This window comes from Asterias rubens, chromosome 4, assembly GCF_902459465.1.
Source record: "Asterias rubens chromosome 4, eAstRub1.3, whole genome shotgun sequence".
NCBI lineage: Eukaryota > Metazoa > Echinodermata > Asteroidea > Forcipulatida > Asteriidae > Asterias > Asterias rubens.
The window spans coordinates 4,606,493-4,623,385 of NC_047065.1; the positions used below are offsets into that span (position 1 = coordinate 4,606,493).

Genomic DNA, 16,893 nt, shown 5'->3' on the forward strand with positions numbered 1-16,893 from the left:
AAGGGGGTGCAGCCTAAAACAAAAAGGAAGGGGGAGATCAACTGGCATTTTTTTGGCCCAATCCATCCACTAAACTTAACCACGTTTTGGGGTCAGGCGCACCGCCCTTAATTAACTCCCAGAGCAACCAATGCCAATGTTTCGGGAAAAAAAAATAATAATGTCAGATTAATTTAATTTTCAATCTTGGGCTATTAAGCCGTTATAATTTCTTAAAGGGGCCCATCACACGAACGCCCAATAGTTTTTTTTCCCAAACCGATTGTTTAGACCAGTTTTCATGAAGCACTTCTTTTCAATCCAATGAACACGAACTGTGTAGTTTAAGTTTATAAAGTCGTTTGGAAAGCTGAAGCACAATGTAGTCATATTACACTATCTATTATTAGCACCTGCAGTTTTAATTGCAAATTTTCATTTACGCACATTAGTCTTTTATATTTTTGTGCTGTATTTGTCTTAACTATTTTTAGCAAATTTAATCAAACCTAAAAAGCAAAAAAAAAAAACCTTTTGTCTTGGACACGGTACTCTCCAAAAGTTGTGCACATAATATAGTTTTCTTTCTGTCACTAACTAGAATTTGTTATGCTGAAAAAATAATGTCCATAGACGCACAATGTCATTCAACTAAAAAATAAATTGCGCCACTTTATTTGAAAGGGGTGGGGTTTTTCCCTTACCATTCGAATTTTGTTTTATGTACCACCCAATCTCTCGATAGCCTTGTTATATTTGGAGGGTTGTACAAGATGTTAAAAATTTCATGACCTCATTTATCATTATCATGGGGAACGATGCTTTGATAACTAACGTTTGACAATAATTATGGATGGCTTTTGTATTATAAACGGTTGTTTGCCTTGATATTGGTGCACAGCGCCCTCTGTTGACACAACTTGCCGATTCTCAAACGGGCTTGCCCTGATGCAAATGCTGTTAGTTATCGTCTGCTACACACCATTTTTACAGCATTGCAGCATGAAAACATACGTCGCAAAATTGGACATGAGTAACTTACAAATTTTTGCTTTAGTAGAAAATGTCTAGTAATAATTATGGTGCGCTTGCATTGTATATAACTTGTAGATTTCTTAAAAATGTTTTGTTTCGGTTTTCTTTGCAGAAATGTGCGCCGTTAATCAGTGTTCAAATGGTGAAAATTGTTACAACCGACCGGGTAGCGCTGAGGGCTTCGTTTGCGAGTGCAACTTGCCGTTCCGTGACAACTACAATTGTGCCATTGGACCTGGTAAGTAGTGACTGTTTTTTTTATAAGTGTTTGCCAACTGTGCTAGTTTTGTTAAATTATGGTTTATTAAGAGAATTGTATGTTCTAAATCTTACTGAAATAACAAGCCTGTGATTCGTGAAAATTTTAACTCGATTGGTCATCAGAGTTGCGAGTTATTTATGAAAGAAAAAAACATTGTCTCAAAATCAAATTTGTGGAAAATTACTTCTTTCTCTAAAACGACGTCACTTCAGAGGGAGCCGTTTCTCACAATGTTTTATACTAATATCAACCTCTCCCCATTCTTGTAACTTGTTACCAAGTGAGGTTATGCTGGATAATTATTTTGAGTTTTTATATTACCAATAGTGTCCACCGCCTTTAATTAATGCAGTAACGCGATAACATCGGGCAATATCTCGAAAATCCAATCTATCCTATTCTTTGACAATAGAGAAGCTAAAAGGTCCTTATCCTGTTATACTTTTTGTTGTTATAAAAGAAGAAAGTACATTTGGCAATTCTTATTTGCTGCTTGATTTTGAAACTTGGTGTACACCTCTCCAATAGCAGTGTATTCATTGAAACCATAAATTCTAAAAATATTCTCATGAGGAAACGAGTGTTGAAGTATCGGAACATTTGGTTTGAGGGACATGCCTGCTATCAGGAGTTTATTTAAATTGTTTGTTTATATGCATACAGGACTCAACAAACTCACACACAGGGATATAAATACCAAGCTATAACGTCAGTTTATTAATTGCACAAATCCGGAAATTGTAATTCAGGAACTAGTATGGCAATAATTACCCATGTTGTAGGCCTATATTATAATATACACCAAGGTGTGTTAGCACTGTAGACCTATGTGTATACTAGGTACTACTTTAAGTAACTACTTTCCCAAGTTCTATGAGCATTGCAGGCATTTTAGTTCTTGGTTAGGATTCGATCCCACAACCTTTGCAATTCTTAAGAGCAGTTTTATACCAGCTAGACCACCAACCAAAACTGCGCGGTTAGCTAGATGCAGTTTGAATCTTTAAGTATGTTTTATAGCAGCGAGTACTTCAACAATTTAATAGATGTTCAATTTGAACCGCTTTGCACCGCGGCTTAAGACTATTGGTTATTGTTGTGAAATCAGCGGTTAGCTTTGTTACTAGTATTTAAAACCCATAACCTAGTGATTGCAAGCCCTAACCGTGGTTCTATTTTCGAAAACAGATAACCAGGAGATCTATACCTGCTACGGTAGTACCTGTACCAGTGGAACCTTCGTCAGTAAGGACTACCCAAACAACTACCCGAACCGTTACCGAGCCCTCTACCTCCTGTATATCCCAGGAGCTTCTGGCATCACATTCACATTTAACTCTCCATTCGGTATTGAGGCTGACAAGGACGAGTTGTACATCGGCAAGGGACTCTCAGTTGACTTCAATCTACTCCAGGGGACTTCGACAGTTGGACCAGATGTGCGATTCTTTGAAGGGATCATACTTCCATCTGATTTCACTATCGACAACACAGACGTCGCCTGGCTGTACTTTATTACTGATAAGAACATCCAGTTTAGTGGTTTCTCTGTGCAGTACAGAATGGGTGAGGAACCTTTTTGATGGCTTCATGTTTATAAATCTTAAAGACACTGTTGGACACATTTGGTAATTGTCCAAGACCAGTATTCTCACTTGGTGTGTTCACAGCAATGCATAAACAACAAACCTGGGAATATTTTGAGAATAATGAAAGAAAAAAACACACTTGTTGCACCAATTTGTGTGCTTACGGTAGTAAAAGACAGCTAAAGTCTTATGCTATTTGAGTGAAAAATAGTAACAACGTTACTTCATACATTTTTATGCAAAATGATGTATATTATGCAAAGTTAATTCTTGTTCAGCATCACATTGCAAAGTAGTGCATTTTATAAAGAAGTGTTTGTGAAATTATTGTCTTGCAGTTGATCAGTCCCCACCAGTCATAAGCAATTGTCCAACTGGTGTCACTCTGACAAGTGCAACAGCACAGGCCCAACAGGCCTTTTGGGTTGCTCCAACAGCGACTGATGCTGAGACATTCACCACAGTGTCCTCCCACGTTCCTGGTCAGACCTTCTCTATTGGGACAACCCCTGTGACGTACACCTTCACTGATCTGCAGGGAAATCAGGCCATGTGCACATTCAATGTGAACGTCATCCAAAGTAAGTGAATACTATACCTTCAAATTGTCATTATTTTTTAGGAACTAGTCCCTTTTTAGAGTCTGAGTCCCTGATTCTAATGCTTTTAAGAAAAAACAGTGGGACTTTGGTAACAAAACTGTCCTTTATAATAACTCATGGCCGTGATTTTAATTTTCTGGATTCTTAACAAATGCCTGAATCCATTAAAATATTTTGTATACTCACACACTGTTGGTGTGGTTGCCTAGCCACACATCATCTAATGTCCCTATTTCTGACTTTGCTTTGTCGGCAGGTATAGAATACTAGACATCTGGAAAAGGCGCTAATTAGGCTTAGAGCCCTAATGAATAATTGGCTCGCAAATGATTTCAAACTTTTGTAGAATAATCTGGCCTTTTTATGTAGATCACTTTATAGCGCCCCACGCTTGGCTGGTTGATCTATTGTAACAATCATCCTTAGTTTCCCAATACGAATTGTTGGATTTTTAAAAGGCAGTGGACACTATTTGTACATGTTATTACTTAGAAATGTTGTTGATCTCTTTGTCAGTTCATAGTGGATTGCATAAAGTGCTTACACTGCCAGCAACTGTTTTGTATAAGCAAAAACTAAATCTGTAATGTTTCTTTAAAGCCAGTGGACACTATTGGTAGTTGTCAAAGACTAGCCTTCACAGTTGGTGTATAAGCATAAAATAACAAACCTGTGAAAATTTTAGCTCAATCGGTCATCAAAATTGCGAGATAATGAAAGAAAAAACACCCTTGTCACACAAAGTTGTGTGCGTTTAGATGGTTGATTTCGAGACCTCAAGTTCTAAATCTGAGGTCTCGAAATCAAGTTCGTGGAAAATTACGTCTTTCTCTAAAACTAAGCCACTTCAGAGGGAGCCGTTTCTCACAATGTTTTGTACCATCAACCTCTCCCCATTACTTGTTACCAAGTAAGGTTTTATGCCAATAATTATTTTGAGTAGTTGCCAATAGTGTCCAGTGCCTTTAACAACGCTTACTCATCATGGAACATTCACAAATTGATTAACTATGAGATAATACATATTTTAATGTTTGACACCAACAGTTGATAATCAACCACCAACAATAACAGTGCCTGCTGAGGATGTCACAATTACTGTGCCCTTTGGTACCCCCGGCACCAACGTCAACTGGGTTGAACCACAGGCTACAGATAACTCTGGTTCAGTGTTTACTAGCCGGACTCATGTACCAGGGTCTTTCTTCAATGTGGGAGATACTGTTGTCACCTATACCTTTGTTGATCCTTTGGGAAACGCGGTTACGGCCCCATTCACCGTAAGGGTTGTAGAACTAGGTAAGTCATACTGAGTGGTAATGCTTTTCTTTTTTCTCTACTTTTGAAAGGATTGGCCGATGAGTAAGTATGCTGCATTAGATTATTTGATCATTTTGTGAAAGGTAAACCATTCAATTCACTTCAATCAACATTTATTTCCATATTGCTAAACTTTTAAAAGAATAATCACAAGTAATCATGAAACTTAAGAAACACTGTCACGCAGACTTTCAACGTCAATGTTATCATGCTTAGCAAGTAACAGAGAAGAATTTTGAAGAACCCTGGAGGCTATGAGATTTGTAAGACGGTTCCTTTTTATGACAGACTGAATGCACATGTGTCAGTGCATCAAGAGGTTGTAGCTTGTTTACCCCCAACTGTCATTGTTATGCTTGATTCTTAAACAGCCAATAAAGGATGATCTCAATATTTTAATTATTACCTTTTTATGGCCAAATAGACATTGTAGATACCAGTTAATAACCATTTTTTTCCTCAAAATTTACATTTAATAATAAATAATAAATAATAAATAATAAATAATAAATAATTAATAATTAATAATAAATAATAAATAATAAATAATAAATAATAAATAATAAATAATAAATAAATAAATGCACCCGGCCGCGCGGCTTTTTCAGCCGAGGGTCAAAAACGGCTTATCTATTATAATGACCCCTTGACGCCAATGACGATTTTCCCCTAATTGGGTTTGAAGACAGTTCTCCAGCTTTGGCAAACTGAGGGCGTTATTTTCCACATCAAATAGCCGCCACTGGCGTCACGATTTCTTTGTAGCCAAGTTTGTTTGACCCCGCGTTTTTTAGAAATTTGGCTTGGAGCGTTCTGGAGAAAAACACGTTTTTACCATGTTTTAAGTGAGTTAAGAGACTTGTTATACTTTTTTTTAATGTTTCCTATGGACTGCAGCTGTTAGAAAACTGTAATATCTATATATTTTAGATCATCCTTTATTGGCTGTTTAACTGAAACACTTCTAGTACATTACAGCAAGGGATGAAACCATAAAGTTTTTTTAACAAGTTAAAATCTAAGTTGTGTATGATGTATTAATGTCCAAAAGGTAGCCTCTGAGAAAGACTTAACACGTCGGGGTCGAAACATCAGGCCATTAACTTTTCTTATTAACATTTCTTATACTCTTCCTTGATAATACTAGTAACTGCACTCTAGTACTATCATGTACTTGGTCACTCATTTCCAACCAACTTCAAACAGTTTCATAAAACCAAAACACTTTGTTGCGTCCGAGGACTCCCCCCTCCCAGAGTGACAATGGCCTGAATGCAACAGTCTAAATTTGTTACAGGAGTAAACAATTTCCATGTGGATTCCCTGTGTTGCGCTTCCTTTGAAATTCACAAGTTTAAATTTTTCTTAAAAAGTATGTGTTTTGGTAGTCTTGGTTGGACCCTTTTTAAGCCTCAACAACTTTTTTTCTTAAAAAATTGCTTTTGATAAAGAACATCTGTGTCGTCCTATCACACAAAAGTGGCCTAAACTTTTATTTTTCCATCATGAGTTAACTATTCAAGAATGAAAACTATTGGTTCAACCCTGTTTTAAACTAATATTCCACCCTTATAGCCGACACTATCGACCCAGTTATCTTCAACTTCCCTGAAGACGTCACCGTTACCGTGCCATTCGGAACAACTAGTGCAAATGTACCCTGGGATACCCCAGTAGTGACAGACAACTCTGGGACGGTCTTCCCAACCACCAACAGGCAGCCAGGAAGTTCCTTCCCTCCAGGCACCACCCCAGTGACGTACACCTTCACTGATCCTGCTGGAAACTCTGTGACAAGAACATTCAATGTTAATGTGATTGTGCTGCGTAAGTACATGACATTCGTTACAGTATGATAGCTTTTTATTGGAATTTGTTGAGGTGATTTCTTTGTGCTTTTGAAGATGCACTTCACAGCCAAGCTTGATCCCAATTTTCAATTACCATTATTTTGTATCTTGTCTTCCCAACAGCTGACAGCACTAACCCAGTAGTAACCTCCTTCCCTGGGTTTTTGTTATGTGTCACATTCCAAGTGTTGGTTTTTAAGATAAGCTGGATAATTACTGTGACAACTGACACAAATTTCAACACTTAAAAATCTATACCCAACCAGGATCACCTTGATCGTTCCCAGCCTTGGTCGATTTTGCGCTGTGTACGAAACAACCGCGGGTTCGAGGGAATTGTTTCTTGTTTGTCTGCTTATTAAATAAGGAATAGTCCGTCGTAATAATGTTTGAAGATGACAACAGAACTGTGAGAAGAGGAATAACAATTATACAAAAGTATAACAAAACAATTGTTGCACGAGTGTACAAAACGCCATGGACCCCGTCGATGCGTGCAACAATTGTATAATGAAAATGGTGTTCATAACAACCGATTCCTCGCCTTTAATGAAGCATCTTGAAGTAACGTCTAAAATTAGATCTCATTGCATTTTCTTCTCCAGCCGATTCAACTGATCCCTTCATCAGCAGCTTCCCAGATGACATAACCGTCTCTGTGCCTTTTGGAACTCCAAGCACACCAGTGAACTGGGAGGAGCCAACTGCTTTTGACAACTCTGGAACAGTTTTCCCAACAAAGTCTGCTGAACCTGGAAGCTCCTTCCCTACTGGACAGACGACACCTGTTACATACACATTCACTGATCCAACTGGAAACTCTGTAACAAGACAATTCACTGTGACAGTTGTTGAATTGCGTAAGTTTAAAGAATGGCCAAAAGTATCTAGCTTTAGGAGTCCTTATCCAAGATAGGTTAAAATGCAGAACTCCTTTATAAACAAGGTTCAGTGAGAGCTTTTACTGTATGCTGTTGACTAGATTAGTGAATGTAGGCAGATATGATATAGCCACGCATCAAAAATAATACTTGAAAAAGGAAAACAAAAGCTATTTACAGAATGCCCCCTCTCCTTTGATGTGAATGGTTTTAAAAACTCCTTGCCTTGTGAAAAAAATTAATGCCTCCATCTTACGCAAGTATTTTGTTGAGATAAAGCATGTTTTGTTTATCATATTAACATAATATATAGCCTAATCTGTTTACTTTCAACTATACTTATATTTGTCTTTTTTGTTTAAAAAAAAACCTTGTTTCCTTGCCTCCACTACCTATGTAGCTGATGGAATCGATCCCTTCATCGTCAGCTTCCCAGATGACATAACCGTCTCTGTGCCTTTTGGAACTCAAAGCACACCAGTGAACTGGGATGAGCCAACTGCTTTTGACAACTCTGGAACAGTTTTCCCATCAAAGTCTGCTGAACCTGGAAGCTCCTTCCCTACTGGGCAGACGACACCTGTTACATACACATTCACTGATCCAACTGGAAACTCTGTAACAAGACAATTCACTGTGACAGTTGTTGAACTGCGTAAGTGTCCAATGGAAAAAAAAAGATTATCAAGTTCATATTGGAACAAAATTTGAAAAAAGACAAAAGAACAGGTTCAACAAATATTGATACTTTCTGGATTTATTTTTTTGTGTCAAATTCCACATGAGAGTTGAATTATTTAGCTTAGTGATTATGGTGACAACTCACAGAAATGTCAACACTTAAAGATCCACACCCAATCAGGACTTACAGATATTCATTTAAAGACACTGGACATTATTGGTTATTGTCAAAGACCAGTCTTCTCACTCGGTGTATTTCAACATATGCATAAAATAATAAACCTGTGAAAATTTGAAATCAATCGGTCGGGATATTCATGAAAGAAAAACACCCTTGTCGCACCATGGTGACACAAAGTTGTGTGCTTTCAGATGCTTGATTTTGAGACTTCAAATTCTAAATCTGAGGTCTCGAAATAAAAAACGTGGAAAATTACAATTTTCTTGAAAACTACATCACTTCAAAGCAGCTGTTACTTACAATGTCTTATACTATCAACCTTTCCCATTACTCGAAATCAAGAAAGGTTTTATGATAATAATTGATTGTAAGTAGTTACCAATAGTGTCCACTGCCTTTAATTTTCTTATCCACAGCTGATGGCATTCCACCACTAGTGTCAGTCTTTCCAGAAGACATTACCAGGACTGTACCATTTGGAACCACAAGTGTACCAGTAACTTGGGACGAGCCAACAGTGACTGACAACTCTGGTACAGTCACCCCATCCTCTGATAGGCCATCTGGAAGTTCATTCTTACCAGGCACCACCTCAGTGACATACAACTTCGTCGACCCCACTGGAAACTCTGTCACCCGATCCTTCAATGTGAACGTGATTGTTCTACGTAAGTGTGCATTTCCAAACCAGTGTGTCAAATGTTACAAAGACTTAACAAGTAAAAACATGAAAGATTATCAATGGTACATGTATCTGCAAATGGTGATTATAACAACTGATCTTTCATCATTAATGAAGTACGTTGAAGTAACTATCTAAACTTGAATCTCATTGCATTTTCTTCTCCAGCCGATTCAATCGATCCCTTCATCGTCAGCTTCCCAGATGACATAACCGTCTCTGTGCCTTTTGGAACTCAAAGCACACCAGTGAACTGGGATGAGCCAACTGCTTTTGACAACTCTGGAACAGTTATCCCATCAAAGTCTGCTGAACCTGGAAGCTCCTTCCTACTGGGCAGACGACACCTGTTACATACACATTCACTGATCCAACTGGAAACTCTGTAACAAGACAATTCACTGTGACAGTTGTTGAACTGCGTAAGTGTCCAATGGAAAAAAAAAGATTATCAAGTTCATATTGGAACAAAATTTGAAAAAAAGACGAAAGAACAGGTTCAACAAATATTGATACTTTCTGGATTTATTTTTTTGTGTCAAATTCCATATGAGAGTTGAATTATTTAGCTTAGTGATTATGGTGACAACTCACAGAAATTTCAACACTTAAAGATCCACACCCAATCGGGACTTACAGATATTCATTTTAAGACACTGGACACTATTGGTTATTGTCAAAGACCAGTCTTCTCACTCGGTGTATTTCAACATATGCATAAAATAACAAACCTGTGAAAATTTGAAATCAATCGGTCGAGATATTAATGAAAGAAAAACACCCTTGTCGCACCATGGTGACACAAAGTTGTGTGCTTTCAGATGCTTGATTTCGAGACTTCAAATTCTAAATCTGAGGTCTCGAAATAAAAAACGTGGAAAATTACCATTTTCTTGAAAACTACGTCACTTCAAAGGAGCTGTTTCTTACAATGTCTTATACTATCAACCTCTCCCCATTACTCGAAATCGAGAAAGGTTTTATGATAATAATTGACTGTAAGTAGTTACCAATAGTGTCCACTGCCTTTAATTTTCTTATCCACAGCTGATGGCATTCCACCAGTAGTGTCAGTCTTTCCAGAAGACATTACCAGGACTGTACCATTTGGAACCACAAGTGTACCAGTAACTTGGGACGAGCCAACAGTGACTGACAACTCTGGTACAGTCACCCCATCCTCTGATAGGCCATCTGGAAGTTCATTCTTACCAGGCACCACCCCAGTGACATACAACTTCGTCGACCCCACTGGAAACTCTGTCACCCGATCCTTCAATGTGAACGTGATTGTTCTACGTAAGTGTGCATTTCCAAACCATTATGTCAAATGTTAAAAAGGCTATTGCGTAACATGCAAGATTATCAATGGTAATTGTTATACCTCGGTAACAAACTGAAGTTTGATTGGTCGAGAACCAATCATGTGACGCGCAACAAAAACGCATGTTACATGGCTCGACGGGCCGGGTAACATGAAAAGTGATGTACACCCGGTGTGCATCACCTTGATCGTTCCCAGCGTTGGTCGATTTTGCGCTGTGTACAAAACAACCGCGGGTTCGAGGGAATTGTTTCTTGTTTGTCTGCTTATTAAATAAGGAATAGTCCGTCGTAATAATGTTTGAAGATGACAACAGAACTTTGAGAAGAGGAATAACAATTATACAAAAGTATAACAAAACAATTGTTGCACGAGTGTACAAAACGCCATGGACCCCGTCGATGCGTGCAACAATTGTATAATGAAAATGGTGTTCATAACAACTGATTCCTCGCCATTAATGAAGCATCTTGAAGTAACGTCTAAAATTAGATCTCATTGCATTTTCTTCTCCAGCCGATTCAACTGATCCCTTCATCAGCAGCTTCCCAGATGACATAACCGTCTCTGTGCCTTTTGGAACTCCAAGCACACCAGTGAACTGGGAGGAGCCAACTGCTTTTGACAACTCTGGAACAGTTTTCCCAACAAAGTCTGCTGAACCTGGAAGCTCCTTCCCTACTGGACAGACGACTCCTGTTACATACACATTCACTGATCCAACTGGAAACTCTGTAACAAGACAATTCACTGTGACAGTTGTTGAATTGCGTAAGTTTAAAGAATGGCCAAAAGTATCTAGCTTTAGGAGTCCTTATCCAAGATAGGTTAAAATGCAGAACTCCTTTATAAACAAGGTTCAGTGAGAGCTTTTACTGTATGCTGTTGACTAGATTAGTGAATGTAGGCAGATATGATATAGCCACGCATCAAAAATAATACTTGAAAAAGGAAAACAAAAGCTATTTACAGAATGCCCCCTCTCCTTTGATGTGAATGGTTTTAAAAACTCCTTGCCTTGTGAAAAAAATTAATGCCTCCATCTTACGCAAGTATTTTGTTGAGATACAGCATGTTTTGTTTATAATATTAACATAATATATAGCCTAATCTGTTCACTTTCAACTATACTTATATTTGTCTTTTTTGTTTTAAAAAAAACCTTGTTTCCTTGCCTCCACTACCTATGTAGCTGATGGAATCGATCCCTTCATCGTCAGCTTCCCAGATGACATAACCGTCTCTGTGCCTTTTGGAACTCAAAGCACACCAGTGAACTGGGATGAGCCAACTGCTTTTGACAACTCTGGAACAGTTTTCCCATCAAAGTCTGCTGAACCTGGAAGCTCCTTCCCTACTGGGCAGACGACACCTGTTGCTTACACATTCACTGATCCAACTGGAAACTCTGTAACAAGACAATTCACTGTGACAGTTGTTGAACTGCGTAAGTGTCCAATGGAAAAAAAAAGATTATCAAGTTCATATTGGAAAATTTTTAAAAAAAAGGACAAAAGAACAGGTTCAACAAATATTGATACTTTCTGGATTTATTTTTTGTGTCAAATTCCATATGAGAGTTGAATTATTTAGCTTAGTGTTTATGGTGACAACTCACAGAAATGTCAACACTTAAAGATCCACACCCAATCAGGACTTACAGATATTCATTTAAAGACACTGGACACTATTGGTTATGGTCAAAGACCAGTCTTCTCACTCGGTGTATTTCAACATATGCACAAAATAACAAACCTGTGAAAATTTGAAATCAATCGGTCGAGATATTAATGAAAGAAAAACACCCTTGTCGCACCATGGTGACACAAAGTTGTGTGCTTTCAGATGCTTGATTTTGAGACTTCAAATTCTAAATCTGAGGTCTCGAAGTAAAAAACGTGGAAGATTACCATTTTCTTGAAAACTACGTCACTTCAAAGGAGCTGTTACTTACAATGTCTTATACTATTAACCTCTCCCCATAACTCGAAAACAAGAAAGGTTTTATGATAATAATTGATTGTAAGTAGTTACCAATAGTGTCCACTGCCTTTAATTTTCTTATCCACAGCTGATGGCATTCCACCAGTAGTGTCAGTCTTTCCAGAAGACATTACCAGGACTGTACCATTTGGAACCACAAGTGTACCAGTAACTTGGGACGAGCCAACAGTGACTGACAACTCTGGTACAGTCACCCCATCCTCTGATAGGCCATCTGGAAGTTCATTCTTACCAGGCACCACCTCAGTGACATACAACTTCGTCGACCCCACTGGAAACTCTGTCACCCGATCCTTCAATGTGAACGTGATTGTTCTACGTAAGTGTGCATTTCCAAACCAGTGTGTCAAATGTTACAAAGACTTAACAAGTAAAAACATGAAAGATTATCAATGGTACATGTATCTGCAAATGGTGATCATAACAACTGATCTTTCATCATTAATGAAGTACGTTGAAGTAACTATCTAAACTTGAATCTCATTGCATTTTCTTCTCCAGCCGATTCAATCGATCCCTTCATCGTCAGCTTCCCAGATGACATAACCGTCTCTGTGCCTTTTGGAACTCAAAGCACACCAGTGAACTGGGAGGAGCCAACTGCTTTTGACAACTCTGGAACAGTTTTCCCAACAAAGTCTGCTGAACCTGGAAGCTCCTTCCCTACTGGGCAGACGACACCTGTTACATACACATTCACTGATCCAACTGGAAACTCTGTAACAAGACAATTCACTGTGACAGTCGTTGAACTGCGTAAGTGTCCAATGGAAAAAAAAAGATTATCAAGTTCATATTGGAACAAAATTTGAAAAAAAGACAAAAGAACAGGTTCAACAAATATTGATACTTTCTGGATTTATTTTTTTGTGTCAAATTCCATATGAGAGTTGAATTATTTAGCTTAGTGATTATGGTGACAACTCACAGAAATTTCAACACTTAAAGATCCACACCCAATCGGGACTTACAGATATTCATTTTAAGACACTGGACACTATTGGTTATTGTCAAAGACCAGTCTTCTCACTCGGTGTATTTCAACATATGCATAAAATAACAAACCTGTGAAAATTTGAAATCAATCGGTCGAGATATTAATGAAAGAAAAACACCCTTGTCGCACCATGGTGACACAAAGTTGTGTGCTTTCAGATGCTTGATTTCGAGACTTCAAATGCTAAATCTGAGGTCTCGAAATAAAAAACGTGGAAAATTACCATTTTCTTGAAAACTACGTCACTTCAAAGGAGCTGTTTCTTACAATGTCTTATACTATCAACCTCTCCCCATTACTCGAAATCGAGAAAGGTTTTATGATAATAATTGACTGTAAGTAGTTACCAATAGTGTCCACTGCCTTTAATTTTCTTATCCACAGCTGATGGCATTCCACCAGTAGTGTCAGTCTTTCCAGAAGACATTACCAGGACTGTACCATTTGGAACCACAAGTGTACCAGTAACTTGGGACGAGCCAACAGTGACTGACAACTCTGGTACAGTCACCCCATCCTCTGATAGGCCATCTGGAAGTTCATTCTTACCAGGCACCACCCCAGTGACATACAACTTCGTCGACCCCACTGGAAACTCTGTCACCCGATCCTTCAATGTGAACGTGATTGTTCTACGTAAGTGTGCATTTCCAAACCATTATGTCAAATGTTAAAAAGGCTATTGCGTAACATGCAAGATTATCAATGGTAATTGTTATACCTCGGTAACAAACTGAAGTTTGATTGGTCGAGAACCAATCATGTGACGCGCAACAAAAACGCATGTTACATGGCTCGACGGGTCGGGTAACATGAAAAGTGATGTACACCCGGTGTGCATCACCTTGATCGTTCCCAGCGTTGGTCGATTTTGCGCTGTGTACAAAACAACCGCGGGTTCGAGGGAATTGTTTCTTGTTTGTCTGCTTATTAAATAAGGAATAGTCCGTCGTAATAATGTTTGAAGATGACAACAGAACTTTGAGAAGAGGAATAACAATTATACAAAAGTATAACAAAACAATTGTTGCACGAGTGTACAAAACGCCATGGACCCCGTCGATGCGTGCAACAATTGTATAATGAAAATGGTGTTCATAACAACTGATTCCTCGCCATTAATGAAGCATCTTGAAGTAACGTCTAAAATTAGATCTCATTGCATATTCTTCTCCAGCCGATTCAACTGATCCCTTCATCAGCAGCTTCCCAGATGACATAACCGTCTCTGTGCCTTTTGGAACTCCAAGCACACCAGTGAACTGGGAGGAGCCAACTGCTTTTGACAACTCTGGAACAGTTTTCCCAACAAAGTCTGCTGAACCTGGAAGCTCCTTCCCTACTGGACAGACGACTCCTGTTACATACACATTCACTGATCCAACTGGAAACTCTGTAACAAGACAATTCACTGTGACAGTTGTTGAATTGCGTAAGTTTAAAGAATGGCCAAAAGTATCTAGCTTTAGGAGTCCTTATCCAAGATAGGTTAAAATGCAGAACTCCTTTATAAACGAGGTTCAGTGAGAGCTTTTACTGTATGCTGTTGACTAGATTAGTGAATGTAGGCAGATATGATATAGCCACGCATCAAAAATAATACTTGAAAAAGGAAAACAAAAGCTATTTACCGAATGCCCCCTCTCCTTTGATGTGAATGGTTTTAAAAACTCCTTGCCTTGTGAAAAAAATTAATGCCTCCATCTTACGCAAGTATTTTGTTGAGATACAGCATGTTTTGTTTATCATATTAACATAATATATAGCCTAATCTGTTTACTTTAAACTATACTTATATTTGTCTTTTTTTGTTTTATAAAAAACCTTGTTTCCTTGCCTCCACTACCTATGTAGCTGATGGAATCGATCCCATCATCGTCAGCTTCCCAGATGACATAACCGTCTCTGTGCCTTTTGGAACTCAAAGCACACCAGTGAACTGGGAGGAGCCAACTGCTTTTGACAACTCTGGAACAGTTTTCCCATCAAAGTCTGCTGAACCTGGAAGCTCCTTCCCTACTGGGCAGACGACACCTGTTACATACACATTTACTGATCCAACTGGAAACTCTGTAACAAGACAATTCACTGTGACAGTTGTTGAACTGCGTAAGTGTCCAATGGAAAAAAAAAGATTATCAAGTTCATATTGGAACAAAATTTGAAAAAAAGACAAAAGAACAGGTTCAACAAACATTGATACTTTCTGGATTTATTTTTTGGTGTCAAATTCCATATGAGAGTTGAATTATTTAACTCACAGAAATGTCAACACTTAAAGATCCACACCCAATCAGGACTTACAGGTATTCATTTAAAGACACTGGACACTATTGGTTATTGTCAAAGACCAGTCTTCTCACTCGGTGTATTTCAACATATGCACAAAATAACAAACCTGTGAAAATTTGAAATCAATCGGTCGAGATATTAATGAAAGAAAAACACCCTTGTCGCACCATGGTGACACAAAGTTGTGTGCTTTCAGATGCTTGATTTCGAGACTTCAAATTCTAAATCTGAGGTCTCGAAATAAAAAACGTGGAAAATTACCATTTTCTTGAAAACTACGTCACTTCAAAGGAGCTGTTACTTACAATGTCTTATACTATTAACCTCTCCCCATAACTCGAAAACAAGAAAGGTTTTATGATAATAATTGATTGTAAGTAGTTACCAATAGTGTCCACTGCCTTTAATTTTCTTATCCACAGCTGATGGCATTCCACCAGTAGTGTCAGTCTTTCCAGAAGACATTACCAGGACTGTACCATTTGGAACCACAAGTGTACCAGTAACTTGGGACGAGCCAACAGTGACTGACAACTCTGGTACAGTCACCCCATCCTCTGATAGGCCATCTGGAAGTTCATTCTTACCAGGCACCACCCCAGTGACATACAACTTCGTCGACCCCACTGGAAATTCTGTCACCCGATCCTTCAATGTGAACGTGATTGTTCTACGTAAGTGTGCATTTCCAAAATATTATGTCAAATGTTAAAAAGGCTATTACGTAACATGCAAGATTATCAATGGTATTTGTTATACCTCGGTAACAAACTGAAGTTTGATTGGTCGAGAACCAATCATGTGACGCGCAACAAAAAGCGCATGTTACATGGCTCGACGGGCCGGGTAACATGAAAAGTGATGTACACCCGGTGTGCATCACCTTGATCGTTCCCAGCGTTGGTCGATTTTGCGCTGTGTACAAAACAACCGCGGGTTCGAGGGAATTGTTTCTTGTTCGTCTGCTTATTAAATAAGGAATATTCCGTTGTAATAATGTCCGAAGATGACAACAGAACTGTGAGAAGAGGAATAACAATTATACAAAGGTATAACAAAACAATTGTTGCACGAGTGTACAAAACGCCATGGACCCCGTCGATGCGTGCAACAATTGTATAATGAAAATGGTGTTCATAACAACTGATTCCTCGCCATTAATGAAGCATCTTGAAGTAACGTCTAAAATTAGATCTCATTGCATTTTCTTCTCC

General features: G+C 38.4%; 1 protein-coding gene across 5 annotated transcripts in view; it reads left to right on the forward strand.

Moving 5' to 3' along the window:
• The window catches only part of LOC117289016 (hyalin-like), a 42,299-nt gene that overhangs the window by 1,732 nt on the left and 23,674 nt on the right, over positions 1-16,893 (forward strand). The window contains exons 2-17 of one of the 5 annotated variants that reach the window (XM_033769915.1): positions 1,127-1,252; positions 2,465-2,842; positions 3,204-3,446; positions 4,515-4,766; positions 6,363-6,614; positions 7,243-7,497; positions 7,919-8,173; positions 8,797-9,048; positions 10,903-11,157; positions 11,579-11,833; positions 12,458-12,709; positions 12,892-13,146; positions 13,772-14,023; positions 14,565-14,819; positions 15,242-15,496; positions 16,102-16,353. In XM_033769915.1, the coding sequence (XP_033625806.1) occupies positions 1,127-1,252; positions 2,465-2,842; positions 3,204-3,446; positions 4,515-4,766; positions 6,363-6,614; positions 7,243-7,497; positions 7,919-8,173; positions 8,797-9,048; positions 10,903-11,157; positions 11,579-11,833; positions 12,458-12,709; positions 12,892-13,146; positions 13,772-14,023; positions 14,565-14,819; positions 15,242-15,496; positions 16,102-16,353 (4,044 nt within the window). The remainder of the gene's footprint in view (positions 1-1,126; positions 1,253-2,464; positions 2,843-3,203; positions 3,447-4,514; positions 4,767-6,362; positions 6,615-7,242; positions 7,498-7,918; positions 8,174-8,796; positions 9,049-10,902; positions 11,158-11,578; positions 11,834-12,457; positions 12,710-12,891; positions 13,147-13,771; positions 14,024-14,564; positions 14,820-15,241; positions 15,497-16,101; positions 16,354-16,893) is intronic. The other 4 variants (XM_033769916.1, XM_033769917.1, XM_033769918.1 and 1 more) reach the window with 4 other exon arrangements.